The sequence below is a fragment of the Podarcis raffonei genome, chromosome 4 (assembly GCF_027172205.1).
Source record: "Podarcis raffonei isolate rPodRaf1 chromosome 4, rPodRaf1.pri, whole genome shotgun sequence".
Lineage (NCBI taxonomy): Eukaryota > Metazoa > Chordata > Lepidosauria > Squamata > Lacertidae > Podarcis > Podarcis raffonei.
Genome location: NC_070605.1, coordinates 53,201,078 through 53,217,819, shown reverse-complemented (window position 1 = coordinate 53,217,819; position 16,742 = coordinate 53,201,078). Strand labels below are relative to the sequence as shown.

Below are 16,742 nucleotides of genomic sequence, written 5' to 3'. Positions count from 1 at the left end.
TCAGTTGATTAATTTTCAGGGACTGTTAATTATATTTAAAATGGCATTTTCCCATATTGCTTTAACCTCTCCATCGTTTTGTAAAAACAATGTTGATAACCCTTGTGAAAATGGCTTTTATTGCCACAATTTTATGAGGAAGTATAGCTTACTGAAGCCACCAACTGGTAAAAACATGCTGGTGGAATCTGTCTCCCGAGTGAGAGATAGGAGGAGAGTGTGTACACCCTAGGTGACAGATAGAGGTGGTTTGATGGATGTTTTTTCTGTTTCTTGTCATAGGGTGAAATGACATTCCTAACATATATCCATTGTGATTGATTTGTACTTTGTAATTTTGCTCATATGGAATAATGGTTGGAGCGTTGGACTATGACCTGGAAGACCGAGATTCAAATTCCCAATCAGCCATGAAGTTCACTGGGTGACCTTGAACCAGTCAACACCTCTTAGCCTAACCTACCTCACAAGGCTGTGGTAAGGATGAAATGGGCGGGAGAACCAGTATACCACCTTGAGCTCCTTGGAAGAAAAGGTGGCATATAAATCTAATTGTGTGTGTGTGTGTGTGTGTGTGTGTGTATTTTTGTTGAATATTGCTTTTAGGTATTGTTTTCATTTGTTAATGCTTTGTTACTGAACTCGGGGGGGGGTTGAAAAGGAGTATACAGGTGTGAAATTAAATGAAATCAAATCAATTTAAAGTGTCTTACTTGCAAGTAACACATTTGGGGCTGTGTGCTACTTACCAGTGCTCATTGAAAAAAATTATATATGCCTAGAAGACCACAGGATTGCAACTTCTTTTGCCACATTCCTCTAAAAAGCACTGCTATATACTGCCACACAGAATGTTTTGGGACATTTATTATAACAAAAATACCAGTCAACAAAATTGCAATAAGAGTTTCATACCAATAAGCTTGATATTGTTGTTGTCATCAAGCAAGAGATTTTCTATCTTCAAATCTCTGAAACAGACAAACATGTTTAATGAGAATGCAGGTCTTCAAGCTTTTGATATTTTCAAAGTTTCAGTAACCACTGTCATTTTCCACTTGCATCAGATCGTTATTAGGATCTTAATGTTATGCTATAGAGATGATCGAGTTGTAGCCCAATGTAGTTACCATGCTGGTACACTTGGTCTAATATATGTGTTGGGGCACAATCCATCAAACAGTTCTATTCCACAAAACTGACTGAAATTAATGAGTTGCACTGGAATATTGTGGCTGGGAAGTCTAGTGGTATTTTCCTGCATTGTGGTATGTGTCATGAAATCATATTAGACAGTCTCCATTTGAAAAAACATGAGAACAGCTTTTGTACAGAAAAAAAGAGTTTTAAAAGCTATGTATATTTGATTTATACTATCAAATGATATTTACTGGGTCTAGCCTTCTGCATGGAAAAGAAATACAGGCACAATAAGGCTGAAAAACATCTATCACCATAACGTAAGTGGAAGAAGAAAAATGGTTCACTGACTTCAAAGCATAGTTTGGGATATTTGTGGCCTTGTGCAGTTAAACTGCATTCCTAAGGCAAACCTATGGAAGAAAAGCCAACTTTGCATTTCAAAAGGAAGCAAATCTCAGTGCTGCAGAATTCTGACATAAATATTGTACTAGTCATCACACTGTACTTAAAATTAGTTGGCTGAATGCTTCTAGAGATCAAGCAATGGGTGCCAAGAAACAAAATCGAAGATGCCTGGAATAACTGTACTTGAGGGGTGCTATCAGAGACTTTCAAATGTTTTTGTCACTGTTTGCATTTTATTTCCATAGCCTCTGCAATGTTCAAAATGCTTTACAATCACTATCTCTGTCATCCTCCTAACAACCTACCTAAGGGCCTATTAACGTTACCTCTTGGAAAAGAACAAGTTGCCAAAAATGCCTAAGCATTTGACAATCCTGCTAACACTTTGTGTTACATAGCAAGAAGGAGCAAGGCCAAACTGAATGTTGTAGAGGGTTAATGCATCAACTTTAAAAAATGCATATAGCAACAGCTGGGGGGGAGGGGAGAGATACTATCAAGATTGCACCAGGCATGGATGAGGAAATTTAACCTTTTCCTCCCCCTGGTGATATCCAAAGGAAAGTATCTCTTCTGAAGCTGCTATGTGCATTAAAAGGAAAGCCCTCATTGGGGGCAACTTCAGAAGAGACATTTGCAAGTTACTTGAAGTTGTACCCTCTTCTCTATGAGTACCTGCAAATAGGCTTCATCAGCTGTAAAAAGCCACTCATTGAGATTCAGAACTTCAAAAAGTCTCACACTTTTTGAAGTGAGAGTCAGGATGGTTTAAATACCTCAGCAATGCTTCAGAGGTGATTAAGAAAGTTCTTTATTGACTATGGGCAACCATGTGAATTGGAAGTCATAACAAACAAAGAAAAGAACGTTATTGTTGTACTGTATGATAATCTATAAGGAAATACATCTTTGACATTATCCACCAAGCTCTAACCAAATGCCATGAGTGACCCAAGCAGACAGTATGGTGACATGGTGAATAACAAAATAGATGTATTTGGAAAGAATTAGGAATGTCCTATGACTAGTTGTTGCCTACATTCTCAACTGGTGTATCCTCCAAGTCTTCCATTACATGGCCCAATGGGGGAAACTTGGGCTATTATCAGACAGAAGAGGCTGTCTGGCAGCACCTATGATGCAGAGAATGATATATGAAAAGGTAATTCTTAGTCCCTTTTACAGATAGGAAATGAAGACAGAGCGATAGTGGCTTGTCCAAGGTGATACCATGGAGGTACAGCATTCAAACTTTGATCTCTTACATCCATATGCTATTATAGCTCACAAAATACAGAAATGTGTGTATTTTAACATCCCCCAAAGCATTGCTTAATAAACCAAATTCAAGGTGATATGCATCTAGTTCCACATTGAAAGAAATAGTGGAAAAAACAGATACACAGGAAGCTGTCTTTGCCACTGGTACATTATTAAATTCCTTTCTCTGACATTCTGACAGTAATTGCACTGAATAGGATTGAATTTGGTTAAAATTACTTTAAAAGGGTTGTTGAGAATTTCCTGTGGGATGCTATTGCAAGCACCAAAGCCTTAACTTCATTGTCTTTGTTGTTCTTACTCCCTTAGGAGGCTTAATGCTCATCCTGTTTTTGACAGCATGAAGGCCTCTGTAAATATCTTCTAAAAAGAAAAGGCTTCCCATATATTGCCATTTGGGATTGTTTTCTTGCTGTCAGACAAAGAGACAATGACTGCTATCTAATTCTGATTTGAGATTGATGCTTCTATGGCTTCAACAATGAGCAAACCACAGGCCAAAGTTTACGGACCTTCTCAAAATGACCCCACAGAGCCAGGACAGGCATCAGAAATGACTGCTTGGTAAGAGCTTTTGGCTGTAAAAAGGATGTACAGTATTCTTAAAACGGGGTTCTCAGTTTGGCATTACAAACTTGAAAATCAGCCAAGCTTCCTCAAACGTTGCTAGGACAAGACAAACACAGACTGACAGTCATAGAATCATCTTTTACAATATAATCTGGCAACAAGCAATCCAAAAGAGCATGAAGAAGGCTACAGTACCCAACTTACATGCCTTAAAGTCCAATTAATGGTGGAAGACCCTAGGGAAGCCAATAGCTCCCAAGCAAAATGACTGGGCATGGTGACTGTGTTAAAAGGAGCAGCCCTTGGCTCCTTTAGAAGGAATGGCAGGGTAGAAATAAATAAGAGGAGCTCCTCTGGGATGCCTAGTGCTTTGGCACTTTGAGCACCAAAACAGATTTTGACAACATAACAAGGCCTGCTGCAGCTGACTAAAGGCCCATTTAGTCCAGCATCCTATTCTCACAGTGGCCAACCAGATGTCTATGGGAAGCTGACAAATGGAACAATAAAAGCACGCTTCCCGCTCTGCAACTGATATTCGGAGGCTCTCAATCTCCAACACTGGGCCCAGAACACAATCATCACTACTAGCAGCCTCTGCTTATCCTCCATCAATCTGCCTATCCCCCTTTTAAAGCTGTCCAAAGCTATCCACACTGAACACACAGAACCCCCCCAAAAAACAAACCATGGGGCAAACTGCACATGACAGGAACCTATGAATTTCTTTTAAAGATATTGGTAACCTCATGTCATCTCTTTGGGAAAAACACCCAGGCAGGACTGAATTTTGTGGACAAACATTAGGAAATAGCTAGGTAAACCGTCCTTTTGGGTTCTAATTTACAGCCTTTGATTGTACTTCTCTGTTAAAACTCCCAAAACAGAAAAGTAGAAAAGCAATTTGGTGTACCGTTTGCCCCATTGTCCCTTTGAGTTGTTGGGAATGGGAAGGTGAAGCAGTGGGCTCATGTAGTGTAGGAAGAGCTTACACTCCACTGGCAACTCTCTGTTCTCTCACAGGATAACAGGATTCATATTATGTGAAGCAACGGCTTTGAAATGATGAGCTCACAACCCAGATGATTGCTGGATACTGGTGGACTGGCTACTAGTGACAGTTTACAGAACACAGGCTGTGTTCACACATCATTCTAAATGGTTTAACACGAATGCATGAATGTGCTGGCTCACAGGGAGGAGACTGCTTCCATTTTGCTCCTCCTCAATTCTGTCAACTCAACACAACATGGCAGCTAAGATTTGGCTTAGTGTGTCATCTGAACGTGGGGCAGTGTTTAAAACTCTCTCCTCCTTAACCATGATCTGCAGCAAACCTTGGCTAGATATCATGGTTAAGAAGAGAGCTTAACCAAAATCCCATGTTTAGATGACACACTAAGCCAAGCCTTGGCTTAACTAACACAGCACACTAAAAACTAAGAGGAGTAGGGAGGAACAAAGGAGAATCAGTACGTTCAGGCCGTCTCAGTAAGCCACAGTTTAGCTTACTGTGTGACATGTGAACCAGGCTACTATAGCTCACAAGGTTAACGCAGTTTCACTTTTAGGCCAAGTACTGAAAATGACAGGCAGGACAAAAGAATAAATATTTCCTTAGCTGAAGAGTTGGACACCTTGAGCACTTCTTTTAACCTTAAAATACCAAGTATTTTCATATGACAGTAAAATTTTCTATAGCTGAATTCAAGGTCATAAAAGTTTTAAGGTTCTTCAATAATTACAATTCACTATTATCAATTTTCAATAGCATGACTCATGTTGATAAGATGACTGAATTTAATCACTCCTCTCCCTCAATCTAATTATTTACCTACTTTACCACACAAGGACAAATAATTTGTGATAGAGCCGGCTGAATAATTTCTCTAATGAATTTGATTTTGTTGATGGTGGTGGAAGTGCTCACCTGTTCTGTTAAACAAGCTCAGCTCATGAGTATATATTGTAAAAGGTACAGCAGCAAGAAATTCCATCCCCCAAGAACAGCCATGTCTTGTTTATCATAAAGAGAGAATGTGAACACCTACAGATCACAGATGTGCAAGTGCTGTTATTTTTAGAGCTGATTTAAAATAACTTCATCGCCAACTGCACTTAAGGCAAGAATGAATTGTGACTTTCTAAAACATGGATTTAGCACTCCTTTTTAAAGGGTCCATTATAATTAAAATAATAGCAAACTGCTTGAATTGATAGGTGACACATAGTGCTTGCACACTTTTAGAGCCTGCCTATAAAGCAACTCTCTACACTCCTGGCTGGATATTGTGCCAGTCAACTACTAAATCACACAAAGTAGAAAAGATAGGTATATAATTTAACCATTTAGGTTGCCGTTTCTGCCATTAAGTCTTTCAAACTGGATTATAGCCCATAGTTAAAACAAAATATAATTTTAAAAAACACTTAAAATTAACCAGTGAACTAACTAGAGTTTTTTAAAAAACAACAACACTGGCGTATCAAGAATTAGCAACAAATTATAAAAAAATAAAATCGGAGTCCACAAAAGTTCTGTTGCAAAATGTACATTTTAACTGACCACCTGAAACTCTGAACTGAAGAAAATTGCTACGCTTTCCCTTGGGAAGACTTTTCACATACAAGTTCCATCTTGTTTTATATATAACTGCCACTGCTTAACTTATGTAACGACAGATTGATTTTATTAAACTATTGTTTAATAGCTGCTAAATGATATTTGCATCCGTGAATATACTGTAAAGATCTCTGTGAAGGCTGGTCTTCAAAAGCAGAACACTCATGTTAAATAAATAAGCAAACTCACCTGTGAACCACCCCTGCACGATGTAGGTGTTCAACAGCCAAGATAAGCTGCCGGATGTATTTGCGTGCTTCATGCTCTTCCAGCCTCTTTTTCTCATAGATTTTGTGCATCAAGTTGCCTCCTGGGCACAGCTCCATAACAAGGTAGTAGCTGTTTTCCGTTTCCAAGATATCCAGCAGCTGAGCAATGTAAGGGTGTCGGATCATCTGCTGGATCTGTCCCTCCCGCCTCAGATTCTTGGTGACATAGGTGTCCTTTTTGGCTCTTTTCTTATCAATAACTTTCACTGCCACCTGATGGGAAAGAAAGACAAGCCAAAGTTATTATTACTATTCTTGTTATTGCTCCTAACTCCAACTGTTCAATCATAATATTGACCTGAAAAAAGGGGGGGAAACACAGAAAGAAGGAACTGGATGGGGGGAAGTGAGAGCTGAATTATACGAATATAATCTTAATCCTCCAGTGATGCGGTCTTACATATATGGTGTTTGCTTTAAACAATTTTCAATGTTGTGTTTAAAATTGTTGTTCCTACCCTGGGACCTTATGGTGAAAAGTGGCTAGTACATTTATAAATATTATTATTATTAATATTAATATTACTGTACCTCCAAATGCAATACTAATTTAATTATGTCCAACACAGTTGTGTAAGAAGGACTTTGTGACTTCTAAGCAATCCAATGCTAAGCATTTGGTGGTCAGCAGAATCCTCAATAGCAAAACTTACGGTACTTAATTCCTACCATATTGAATGTTATTTTTCTAATTTACACAAATAAGTAAATGTGAGGTATCCAACAAATATCATTTTATTTTAAATTGACTTCTGTACCTTGATTCCAAGTATTTAATTACTAAGCATTTGCATTTACATAACCTAAAAGCAGATTTCTAGGTCACAAGCATCTACTGATGTTTATTATGACATCTGTGGTATGAGAAGCAAAAGAATTATGCTAATAACCATTCCTCTTTCGCAGCCTATTTCTTCAGAGTTCTATGGCAAAGGAAATGATCATACCTTGCAAATGAGATCTATTAGCTCATTGTTCATTACTGCCAGCTTATTAGAATAGAAAAGGGAACTCGCTGTTCTTTCATGTTGTTGAGCTTTGCACTGAAATCAGTTTAAAAGGTTCCTGCCCATACAAAACAAAATCCAAAGCGGTGAAGACTCTTGGTTTAGTGGTAGAGCACATAGTCTTCATGCGAAAAGTCCCAAATTTAATCCCCAGCATCTCCAAATGGGGCTCTAGCTTTGATGGACCCCAGACAACCTATCCTCTGGCAGGCCAACCTACATAGCTGCAACGGAAATGTTTCAATCAGTGCTGGTGCCTGGGTCTAGCTACCCTTTCCCATGATGCTTCTGACCATTGCGGAACACTGACATGATGGCTGGATTCAGTCACATGATGCACTTTTTGGAATTCTTGTTAATTACACGTTTCTTCAAGTATAACACCTTTAGGCCAAAACTATCATCCCAATGTCAAGTCTACATTACACTAATGTTCTTTTCCTTGTCAACTTATAAGATCTCTTGAAAAGCACAATAACCTTCACTATATCTACATTTAATAACATTGCCCAAGCTACAGGATCACCCTGATTTCACTAGCCTTTTCCAGAAAAGTTGCTGAGGTGATGACAATAAACATTAGTTCAAACAAGAAAAGTAGCTCTCAGAAGCAGCCTCCAGGATACAGTTGACAGAAAAGGAGCAGATGAGTTGCTGATGTGGAAGACTCAATGGCAGCTTACACTCCCAGTGCTTCCAGTTTTCTATGCCTGAGAATGAGTGATTAATCTTTCTATGTCCAGTGTGAAAAGTTGCCTGGGGGAAACTAATGGAAAGGGGATGGGCTGGCCAGGCCAGCTGACAAGACCTGCAAAACTGAGCAATAATTTGTTTTAACTAGATAACACAAAGGTCAAGCAATGCTCACAAGGCAGCTGCACGATGGAAATTAACATCTGCAAAAATGCCAGGAAGCAACATATCACTGTGTTGAAATGAGGTAGTTTGGTTACAACTTAAAACACTGAAAATTACAACTTCTTTTGCACTGTTAAATGTGGAGTGAGGGTAGATTCAGGCAACCAGGAACTACTAAACCCCCATGTTCACATAGAGAGGCATTGAAGCAGTTCCCACATGGTTAACAGTCATCTGAATCCACTGTCTTAAACCAAAAAACTGAATGTGCTTTTCTCCCAATGAAGTTAGAACAATAACTCAGATTAGCATAATGTGTTTAAACAAGCCATCCTTAAGGATTAGTCTGCTGAGGACAAATTAATTCATGCATATTGAAAGCTTGTTTCCTGTTGGCAGAATAGGAAATACCACTTGCGGGCGGAAACAGAAAAAGTAGTGTTGGTTTCCCCCAGGATTGAAAGACACAGGAAGAAACAGAAATCTGTTGTTTGAAGTGTTTTATGAATCACATCTCTCCCATACCAGCAAGTCATCCCTACCTCATTGAATATAACAGTTCATTGTTGAACACCACTAAGAGGTGAACTAGGGACGCGGGTGGCGCTGTGGGTAAAAGCCTCAGTGCCTAGGGCTTGCCGATCGAAAGGTCGGCGGTTCGAATCCCTGCGGCGGGGTGCGCTCCCGTTGCTCGGTCCCAGCGCCTGCCAACCTAGCAGTTCGAAAGCACCCCCGGGTGCAAGTAGATAAATAGGGACCGCTTACTAGCGGGAAGGTAAACGGCGTTTCCGTGTGCGGCTCTGGCTCGCCAGAGCAGCGATGTCACGCTGGCCATGTGACCCGGAAGTGTCTCCGGACAGCGCTGGCCCCCGGCCTCTTGAGTGAGATGGGCGCACAACCCTAGAGTCTGTCAAGACTGGCCCGTACGGGCAGGGGTACCTTTACCCTTTACTAAGAGGTGAACTACATGTTACATGCATGCAACAAAGAAAGCCCTGACTTTTTTTTAATGAAAAGCAATCTTAACACTCACATTGTTTTAAAACCTATTACAGTTGTTCTTATTGTACAATTTTAAACAGCCTCAACACTTAAGTGAACAGCAATAAATTAATAAAATAATTTTGATGGGGGTTAGCTCAACTGGTTCTGGTCGGTGGAGGCAACCAGGGCAGGGTGGTTTGTAAGGCCCAATAATCACAGAAATGTGTCTTCCACCTCAAGGCACAACCTTGCAATTTCCTTATTTAAACCCATCTGGAACATTTGCTAAGTAGTGGAGAAAACACAACGGCTTTCCTACCACCTCCAAAACTCCAGAACCCAACGTAGGATTCTTCCATCAACTTTTGCTCTTAATTACTAATATGATTACAGTGCAATTAACTGAATTAAAATTGTTTGCAAAATCAAAGTATTAAAATGTATTAATAACTGAAATTGAAGCAGGTGTGCATAGGTGCATATGAAAACACAGGTAAGTTATCGTAGTTTAACACCCTAAAAATGGCACTCAGAGTACTTCCAGATGAGGACTTAGTATGTAAATGGATCATTCACAGTTATCTCAAACAGATAGTTGTGTTTTTTACTAATCGGATTTTCCCTGGAAAGGGAAATGCAGATGAAATGGAAAAATATGAGCTGGCATCTGAATGCTAATGATGCTGTGTGTATGCAGCAAAAAACCTGCATGCATCAGGAACACAATAGGCATCCATCTGGAACCACGCTTAGACAATTTCCTATATTCTTTTACCGCTCAATCCTATGCATGTCTACTTGAAAATAAGCCTAACTGAGTTTAATGGGGCTTATTCCCAAAGGAAATGGAAACAACTTTCCATGTATGGTATCATACCCTAACACAACCTTGTGCCCACCAGACTGCTCTTTACACATAGCTATTTCATCTGCATCACATTGCTTTGATGAGGGGGCCAAACTAAAAGTAGCACTTATTTCTAAGAAGTATGAGGTGCTTGTACATAATAAATGCACATATGCTAATTAATTTTGCCTCACAAGTCTGTTGCAAAGTTCAACCGGGTAGGAGAAGGGCAAGGCTGAAAGTTTTTGTTTTTAAAAAAAACAACTTGGCTTATTTAGACCATTTTTCTTTAATCCTGCTCTTTGTAAACACCCCATGGTGCTGGGACCTCCTTCTCCTTATATGCTTTATGTGCAACTCTGGTTTTACTTCCAATAAATAATTCAAGTCCTGGCGTTCGTAAAATATCCTGCTGGTGGGAAACAAAACACCAGCTCCCACAATTAAATTGAGAAAAGGCTTTAAAAAGAAAAGACAAGTTTACTGTAAAGCTGAACTTCAGTGGAAATCACTGAAAGCAGCCGAGCTTTATAAAGAGCCCAAATCCTTATGCAGAACCTGGGGGGGGAGGGGTTTCAGTGTAAATGTCCATTTTTCTTTACAATTTTTCCTGAGAAGTCCCAGAGTCTTCTAGTTAAAGTATACTGTAATCTGGATGAATATAAATGTAACTGGCAACTTCTTTGACAAAAAAGCACCCTCCCTAATACTTACCAGTACTGTGTTATTTTCTCATATGGCAAATCCAAATGATTACAGGATGTTAGTTTACCATTTTCAGTGCCTTGAAGTGGGCATGAAAAACTCTGCCTTGCAGGGACAGCAAGGATTGCTAGGGTACGTTGCTGGGATGGTGGGACGCTTTACTGTAGCACTGGAGAAGCCTGAGAAATGGGAGAACTTCTCCACAGCTTCAAGGAAATAGGTCAATGGACTTTCCCAGAAATTGGAGTGAAGTGTGATGCTCCAAAAAATCCAGTCTGTGTCTGGCTTGAAGGCCTACAACCCATTGGTTATAGAGGAGCATCAAGGGAAGACTTAGGATTCGGAGAAGCACATGGGGAAAGGACCAAAAAAAATGGCTGGAAGGGAATTGTCACTGATGCACATTGGCCATACAAATGATCTCTGCTTCATGTAAGGGAGTTAGTGCTTCATCCAGTTTGGGTGTGTACAGGTGTAAAAAGGTAAAGGTAAAGGTACCCCTGCCCTTTCGGGCCAGTCTTGACAGACTCTAGGGTTGTGCGCTCATCTCACTCTAGAGGCTGGGAGCCAGCGCTGTCCACAGACACTTCCGGCTCACGTGGCCAGCGTGATGAAGCTGCTCTGGCGAACCGGCACAGCGCCACCTGCGTCCCCGTGTACAGGCGTACTACGTTATAATTAGCAGGCAGGGTGAGTATACATGTACCATTCACAACAGAGATGTACTTTTCCCAGCTGCAGTGAAACTTTACATAATAACACTTTTTAAGATTTTCACCTAAAAATTAGGTTGGATAGTGTGCAGAGGACAGCAACCAAGATGATCAAGGGTCTAGAAACCTAAAATAAATATCTTCTTATTGAAAGATTCTCCTTCTTGCTTTCATGTTTCATGATTATAAAACAGAAAATCCCTGAAGCCTAAGGTCTGAGAGCAAAACCTAAGGTCAGATTCCTCAGATGCTTGTCTAACCATGTACCAGTTCATGATTTTATGACAGTGTAAACCAATGCTTAACTTTAAGATTAGGCTGCTTTTTGAGATTAGACTAATGCTTTACACATCAGGATAAAATGACTCCATTCCACTGCACAATTTCCCCCCAGATTCTCTTACAAAATGATGTCATATCATCAAATACTTAAATAAATTATTCAATGCACATTAGATTTGATGACACATTTACATTCACCAGCAAATACCTTTTTTGGTTTCAAGTTTTTCAAAACTGAGGTGTGCATTAGATTTGATGGCGCATTAGACTCAAGTAAATACAGTGGCACCTCGGGTTAAGAACTTAATTCATTCTGGAGGTCCGTTCTTAACCTAAAACTGTTCTTAACCTGAAGCACCACTTTAGCTAAGGGGGCCTCCCGCTGCCGCCACACGATTTCTGTTCTCATCCTGAAGCAAAGTTCTTAACCTGAGGTACTATTTCTGGGTTAGCGGAGTCTGTAATCTGAAGCGTCTGTAACCTGAGCGTCTGTAACCTGAGGTACCACTGTACAGTATTTTTGTTGATAGGAGAAGATCAGGACAGAAATCCAAATACAGTGCAAGCTGCTAAATTTATCATCACAGCTCTATGTTTCTATGACATTGTGCCAAATTGTCAGATTCAGTCATAGTAATTTGGAGCAGACCTGAGTGAAGACTGCAGCCTCCAGGTCCACTCCCCAAGCCCTGCCACAGGCCACCACAGATAGGCTAGATTTGAAATACTGGCCACCCATGATGCTCTGTGGCAGCCGGGGAAGCTTCCAATGGCCAAAACAACATGGCAAGGCTTTGGAGGCGCCGCGGCAAATCACAACAGCTTGCCACCCTGAAATCAAGTAAGTGGCCATTCTAGCACTGAAATTTGTTTGAATGTTGCATGTTTCCCCTCTCCAGCTCTAATCAAACATCTACTCCATTTCCCCAGTCTTATTTTAAATAGGGGTAGATAGTGGTCCCTACTCTCATCCACTGCATGATCAATGGACAGCATATTGTCATCTCTGAATCGGAAGTTCAAACTATCTCACAAGCACTGAAATTCAGTCGCAGTGGCAATCTCCATCCCATCTGTTTTATTATACAGTAAACAGTAACTGAGTGAGTGGAGGCTTATAGTTAAAAGCTGCATCTTCAGATTTAATCATTTACGGATGGAACTATTCAAGGATTAGAGATGGTGTCAGATTCATTTGGTATTTGTTCTTTACTGCTTGTTCTGGTAATTAAAAAGACTGAAGGACACAAAACAGAACATTTCAATGCAGCCTACAAAGCTTTTTTAAAGAAACCACACACGCACACACACAACCAACCCTGAGGTTTATAAGTTTAAGAAAAGGATTTTCAAACCAAATCCATGTCTTGAAATAGATCAACACTTTCCCCAAATAAAAAAGGGAAATCCTTCAGTGCAAGTTGCCAGGCTGTGAACTATGTACACACAGCTGTAACTACTCTGTTCCCAAGAGAGGTGGGATTCAAAGGAATGTTCTTTTACTGCTTCAAGATAACATTTCTTGCATTACAAGCCAAATTTGGTAAGGCACTTAAACATGAGCCTTACTTTAATTTCAGGAGTAGTTCCAGTGAAATGGAAGCAATTTAAGTGACTCCCATACTTTCTGTAAGGGCAGTTCCCATGACTCAATAGATGAGTTGTGAATGTGTGTTAGAATGTAAGAAATGACTTGCTGGATTAGAACAAAGGACAATGAAGTTCAGCACTTTGCCTCCAACCGTGATCAGTCAGATGCCCTTACAAAATTCACAAGCAGAACATTCCCTGTTGTTTGTTCTTTGCATTTGGCGATCATAACACATGATTATTCTGTGCAGTACAGTACTTCTACTTCTTTCCTCATGGCTTAACGTTTCCCAAGCCCTCCAATTACAATATTTTGTTTCTAGGAAAATTCTATTCAGCCCCCCCCCCCAATTGCATCTATGACTGCTGTGTAGAATGAGGTAGTATGAGCATTGCTGGATTTGATATCATTTGTGATTAGTGACAATTTGCTCACCCATGGTCACCTTTCAAATAAATTGTTTATTTACTGCTCCTTTACATGATAAGGCTTAAACAATCCACACTTACCTATGAATATGTCATTCCACCACTGCAGCACACAACAGTAGGATTGCTTATGTAGCCATTCAAAAAAAATGAAGACATAAACACCAGCAAGGTTACTTCTACCACAAAAATATTTGGCACTTTGGAAGCTTTTTGCTTTTTCTTTCTTAAAATTATATGAAGACTAGAAGCCCATCTCCCTCACTGCTAGGGTGTGTATACTCTCATATCTTTTTTAAGGTGGTAGACAAGAGTACAGCTAATCTACCCCTGCCCGTTGTTGCACATATCCAAGTTTTGTGATACAGCTCTCACTTTAAAAATACACAAAATGCCTAGAAAGCACCATTTCAAGAAAACACACTCAGAAATAGATTTAAAAGGTTAAAAGCAAAATGCATTTACATATTCTTATGTGTAGATAGGAGAGAATCCTTCCTGCTTTTTGAAAGAACAAACTACTGTTCAATGCAGAAACACAATGGAATAAAAAATCAATGAATCAAAAAATGGAAAGAATATTTCCATTCAAATGCATTTGCTTTCAAATATAAATTGCAACAAATATTATTTCATTCTGCATGCACAACAGAACCTGCAATTCTTTGTTTAGGGCAGGGTTCACTAATCCTGCACCCACGGGCACCACGCTGGTGCCAAGCCCTGCTAGAAATATAGATATTGGGCAAATGAGAGTGGTGTGGCTACCTCTTAGATTTTTCCTAGTGCTGAAGAATGTTCCCTATTGTTGTTAGACAGCAACAGCATCTCTCTCTCTCTCTCTCTCTCTCTCTCTCTGTGTGTGTGTGTGTGGTGATTGCCATAATCGGGACCAACAGGATATAGCTGACTTCCTGCGGTAAGCATAAGGCTGTTGGGGGTGGTTGTCTCTCTAATTTTGTGTTATGCCACAGTCCCCATGGCAGCCATTTGGTTACTGGTGCCCCTATCACTATCAAAATTTGAAATGTGCCCACTAGGTTGGCAATCCCTGGTTTAAGTCATTAAAAATCCCTTCTAAGTTACCAGGCTATGCTAACAACCTTCCCCTCATGACAAGTGTCCATTCCTTCTCTCTCTCTTTAAAGTGGGAGACAGGAGAATTACTACCCCCACCCACCCCTGAAGCAAGAATTACATTTCTCATGTTATAGTATCAGCAACAGAAATTTAACATCTGAAGGAAGTTAATTTGCTTAATAATTCACCAGATATTTTCCAAACAAGGATTTTGGCATTACATAAATAATGTGAAACATGCATGCTCCTTGTGCCATTAAAAACTAGAAATCCAGGTTAAGCTTAAAATACAGTTGACAAAGAGGAAAGGAATTTCAATGGGCAGTTCCAGAAATGAATGAGGAGTCTTGTGCATGATTGCTGTGACAGATGAAATACCTGTTAAGACAAGCACGGTCTGTTTCCTTTTGTTGACCAAAGCTGAATGCAGTACATAACTGCCCATGAAGTAAATCAGGTTTCCAACTGCTATAAAACAGAGGTTTTTCTAAGTTAAACCTGGTCCTTTTAAGTTAGATGAACTAAGAAAACATAGAGCTGAAATAAAGCCAAACAAAAGTAATGCCTGGGTCACAAATGTATCCTACCTGTTTCTGATAATAGAACTAGCCTTTTTAATGTTGCAAATGTCTTCTGTCACAATGAGATAGATGAGACTTCTCAGATTACATGTGGCAAAACAAAAGCAGAAAACCCATGCCAAGTAATAATGTTATTTTACTAGTCAAGCCTAACATGAAAATACTTGTTTGCAGAACTTACAAGATGACAACATTAATTGATCTATAAGACAGGATACATGTAAATGTTCCCATCCGAGATGTGGTGATGAAATGTACATTTAGCTATTCCAAAGCAGTAATGACTCACTGTTCTTTATAGTTTTTCTACAGCAAATGTATGCCATACCAAAACAGTAGTACTGCTCTTTTGACACACAGGGGATTTCAGTTTTGGTATTACCAGCTATGCTGAATTATGGACTTGGGCAGCAGGATGCTTCAGTTGTGCACACACAAGCAATCTTCCTCTCACTCCTTTTTGCCCCAGTGTGCTCCTGTACAATCCAGATGCTCCAAGAGAAACACAGAAATTACTTGCATGTAAGTAGACTGGCTGCCATTTCATGTTGTCAGCTGGGGCATTTGTTCACAAGTATAACTGTTGACGAAGCGGGCTAAAGCTAGGCCCTTGACACAGAAGACGCGAACCTTGCCATGCAAGGAAGTCAACAAGGCTATGTTCCAGTTGTTAATTTGGCTCCCATTTTTTTCTTTCTCAGGGAACAGATTAGAAGCTTGAGAGGTTGCATTCTCATTTTGAAATGGCATGTTTCAAGTTGAAGCGAACATTCTTGAACACATCTGCTGCCAACAAAGGTTCTAATTAAACTGTTTTTTGTAAGAACCTAACCTGTTTCACTCAAAAAGTGTGCTATTGATAATGTTCTTAGCACTGTTTTTGTCCAAATATTACTTGAGCAGGGGCTCAAATATCTGATGAGGGCCAAGTTACATGGGAATGCCTTTCCACCTCTTTATAGGCAACTCCCAATTTACGTGGGGGTTACGTTCCAAGGCACCACGTGTTTAAGTGAAATCGCGTTTATTTGAAACACCATTGGAAAAGGCGGCAAAATCAGAAGAGCGCTTGAGATCTCATCCTCATGTACACCTCTGTCTTTAAACTTTCCCAGGTATCTGTATGTGACAGACTAGCTGTCATTTCCCAACAGGAGAAGTATAATGGAGAATGAGACGTATTAGAGCACATTATGCACCTTTGGTGCTCTATGAGCTGAGGTACAGGGTGCCCCCCACCTGCATTGCTAAGCCAGAAAAGGGCTTGGGCTGAATAAGAAATCATGAGAGAGAGAGAGAAAATTACATAACAAAGAGCTTTCTTTCAGGTTTACTTCTCCATTATACATATATTCACAAATCTGTCCTTCCGCCC

The 16,742-nt window shown here is 39.9% G+C and overlaps 1 protein-coding gene and 1 long non-coding RNA gene across 2 annotated transcripts in view; one reads left to right on the top strand and one right to left on the bottom strand.

The window, feature by feature from the left end:
• The window catches only part of HUNK (hormonally up-regulated Neu-associated kinase), a 53,978-nt gene that overhangs the window by 26,681 nt on the left and 10,555 nt on the right, over positions 1 to 16,742 (bottom strand). The window contains exons 2-3 of the mRNA XM_053386591.1: positions 6,212 to 6,504; positions 916 to 971 (exon numbers count right to left, since the gene is read on the bottom strand). Coding sequence (XP_053242566.1) covers positions 916 to 971; positions 6,212 to 6,504 — 349 coding nt within the window. The remainder of the gene's footprint in view (positions 1 to 915; positions 972 to 6,211; positions 6,505 to 16,742) is intronic.
• LOC128412967 (uncharacterized) lies at positions 12,451 to 16,171 on the top strand. Its single transcript, XR_008330207.1, has 3 exons — positions 12,451 to 12,528; positions 15,669 to 15,889; positions 16,069 to 16,171. It is a non-coding gene; the product is annotated as an uncharacterized LOC128412967 (long non-coding RNA).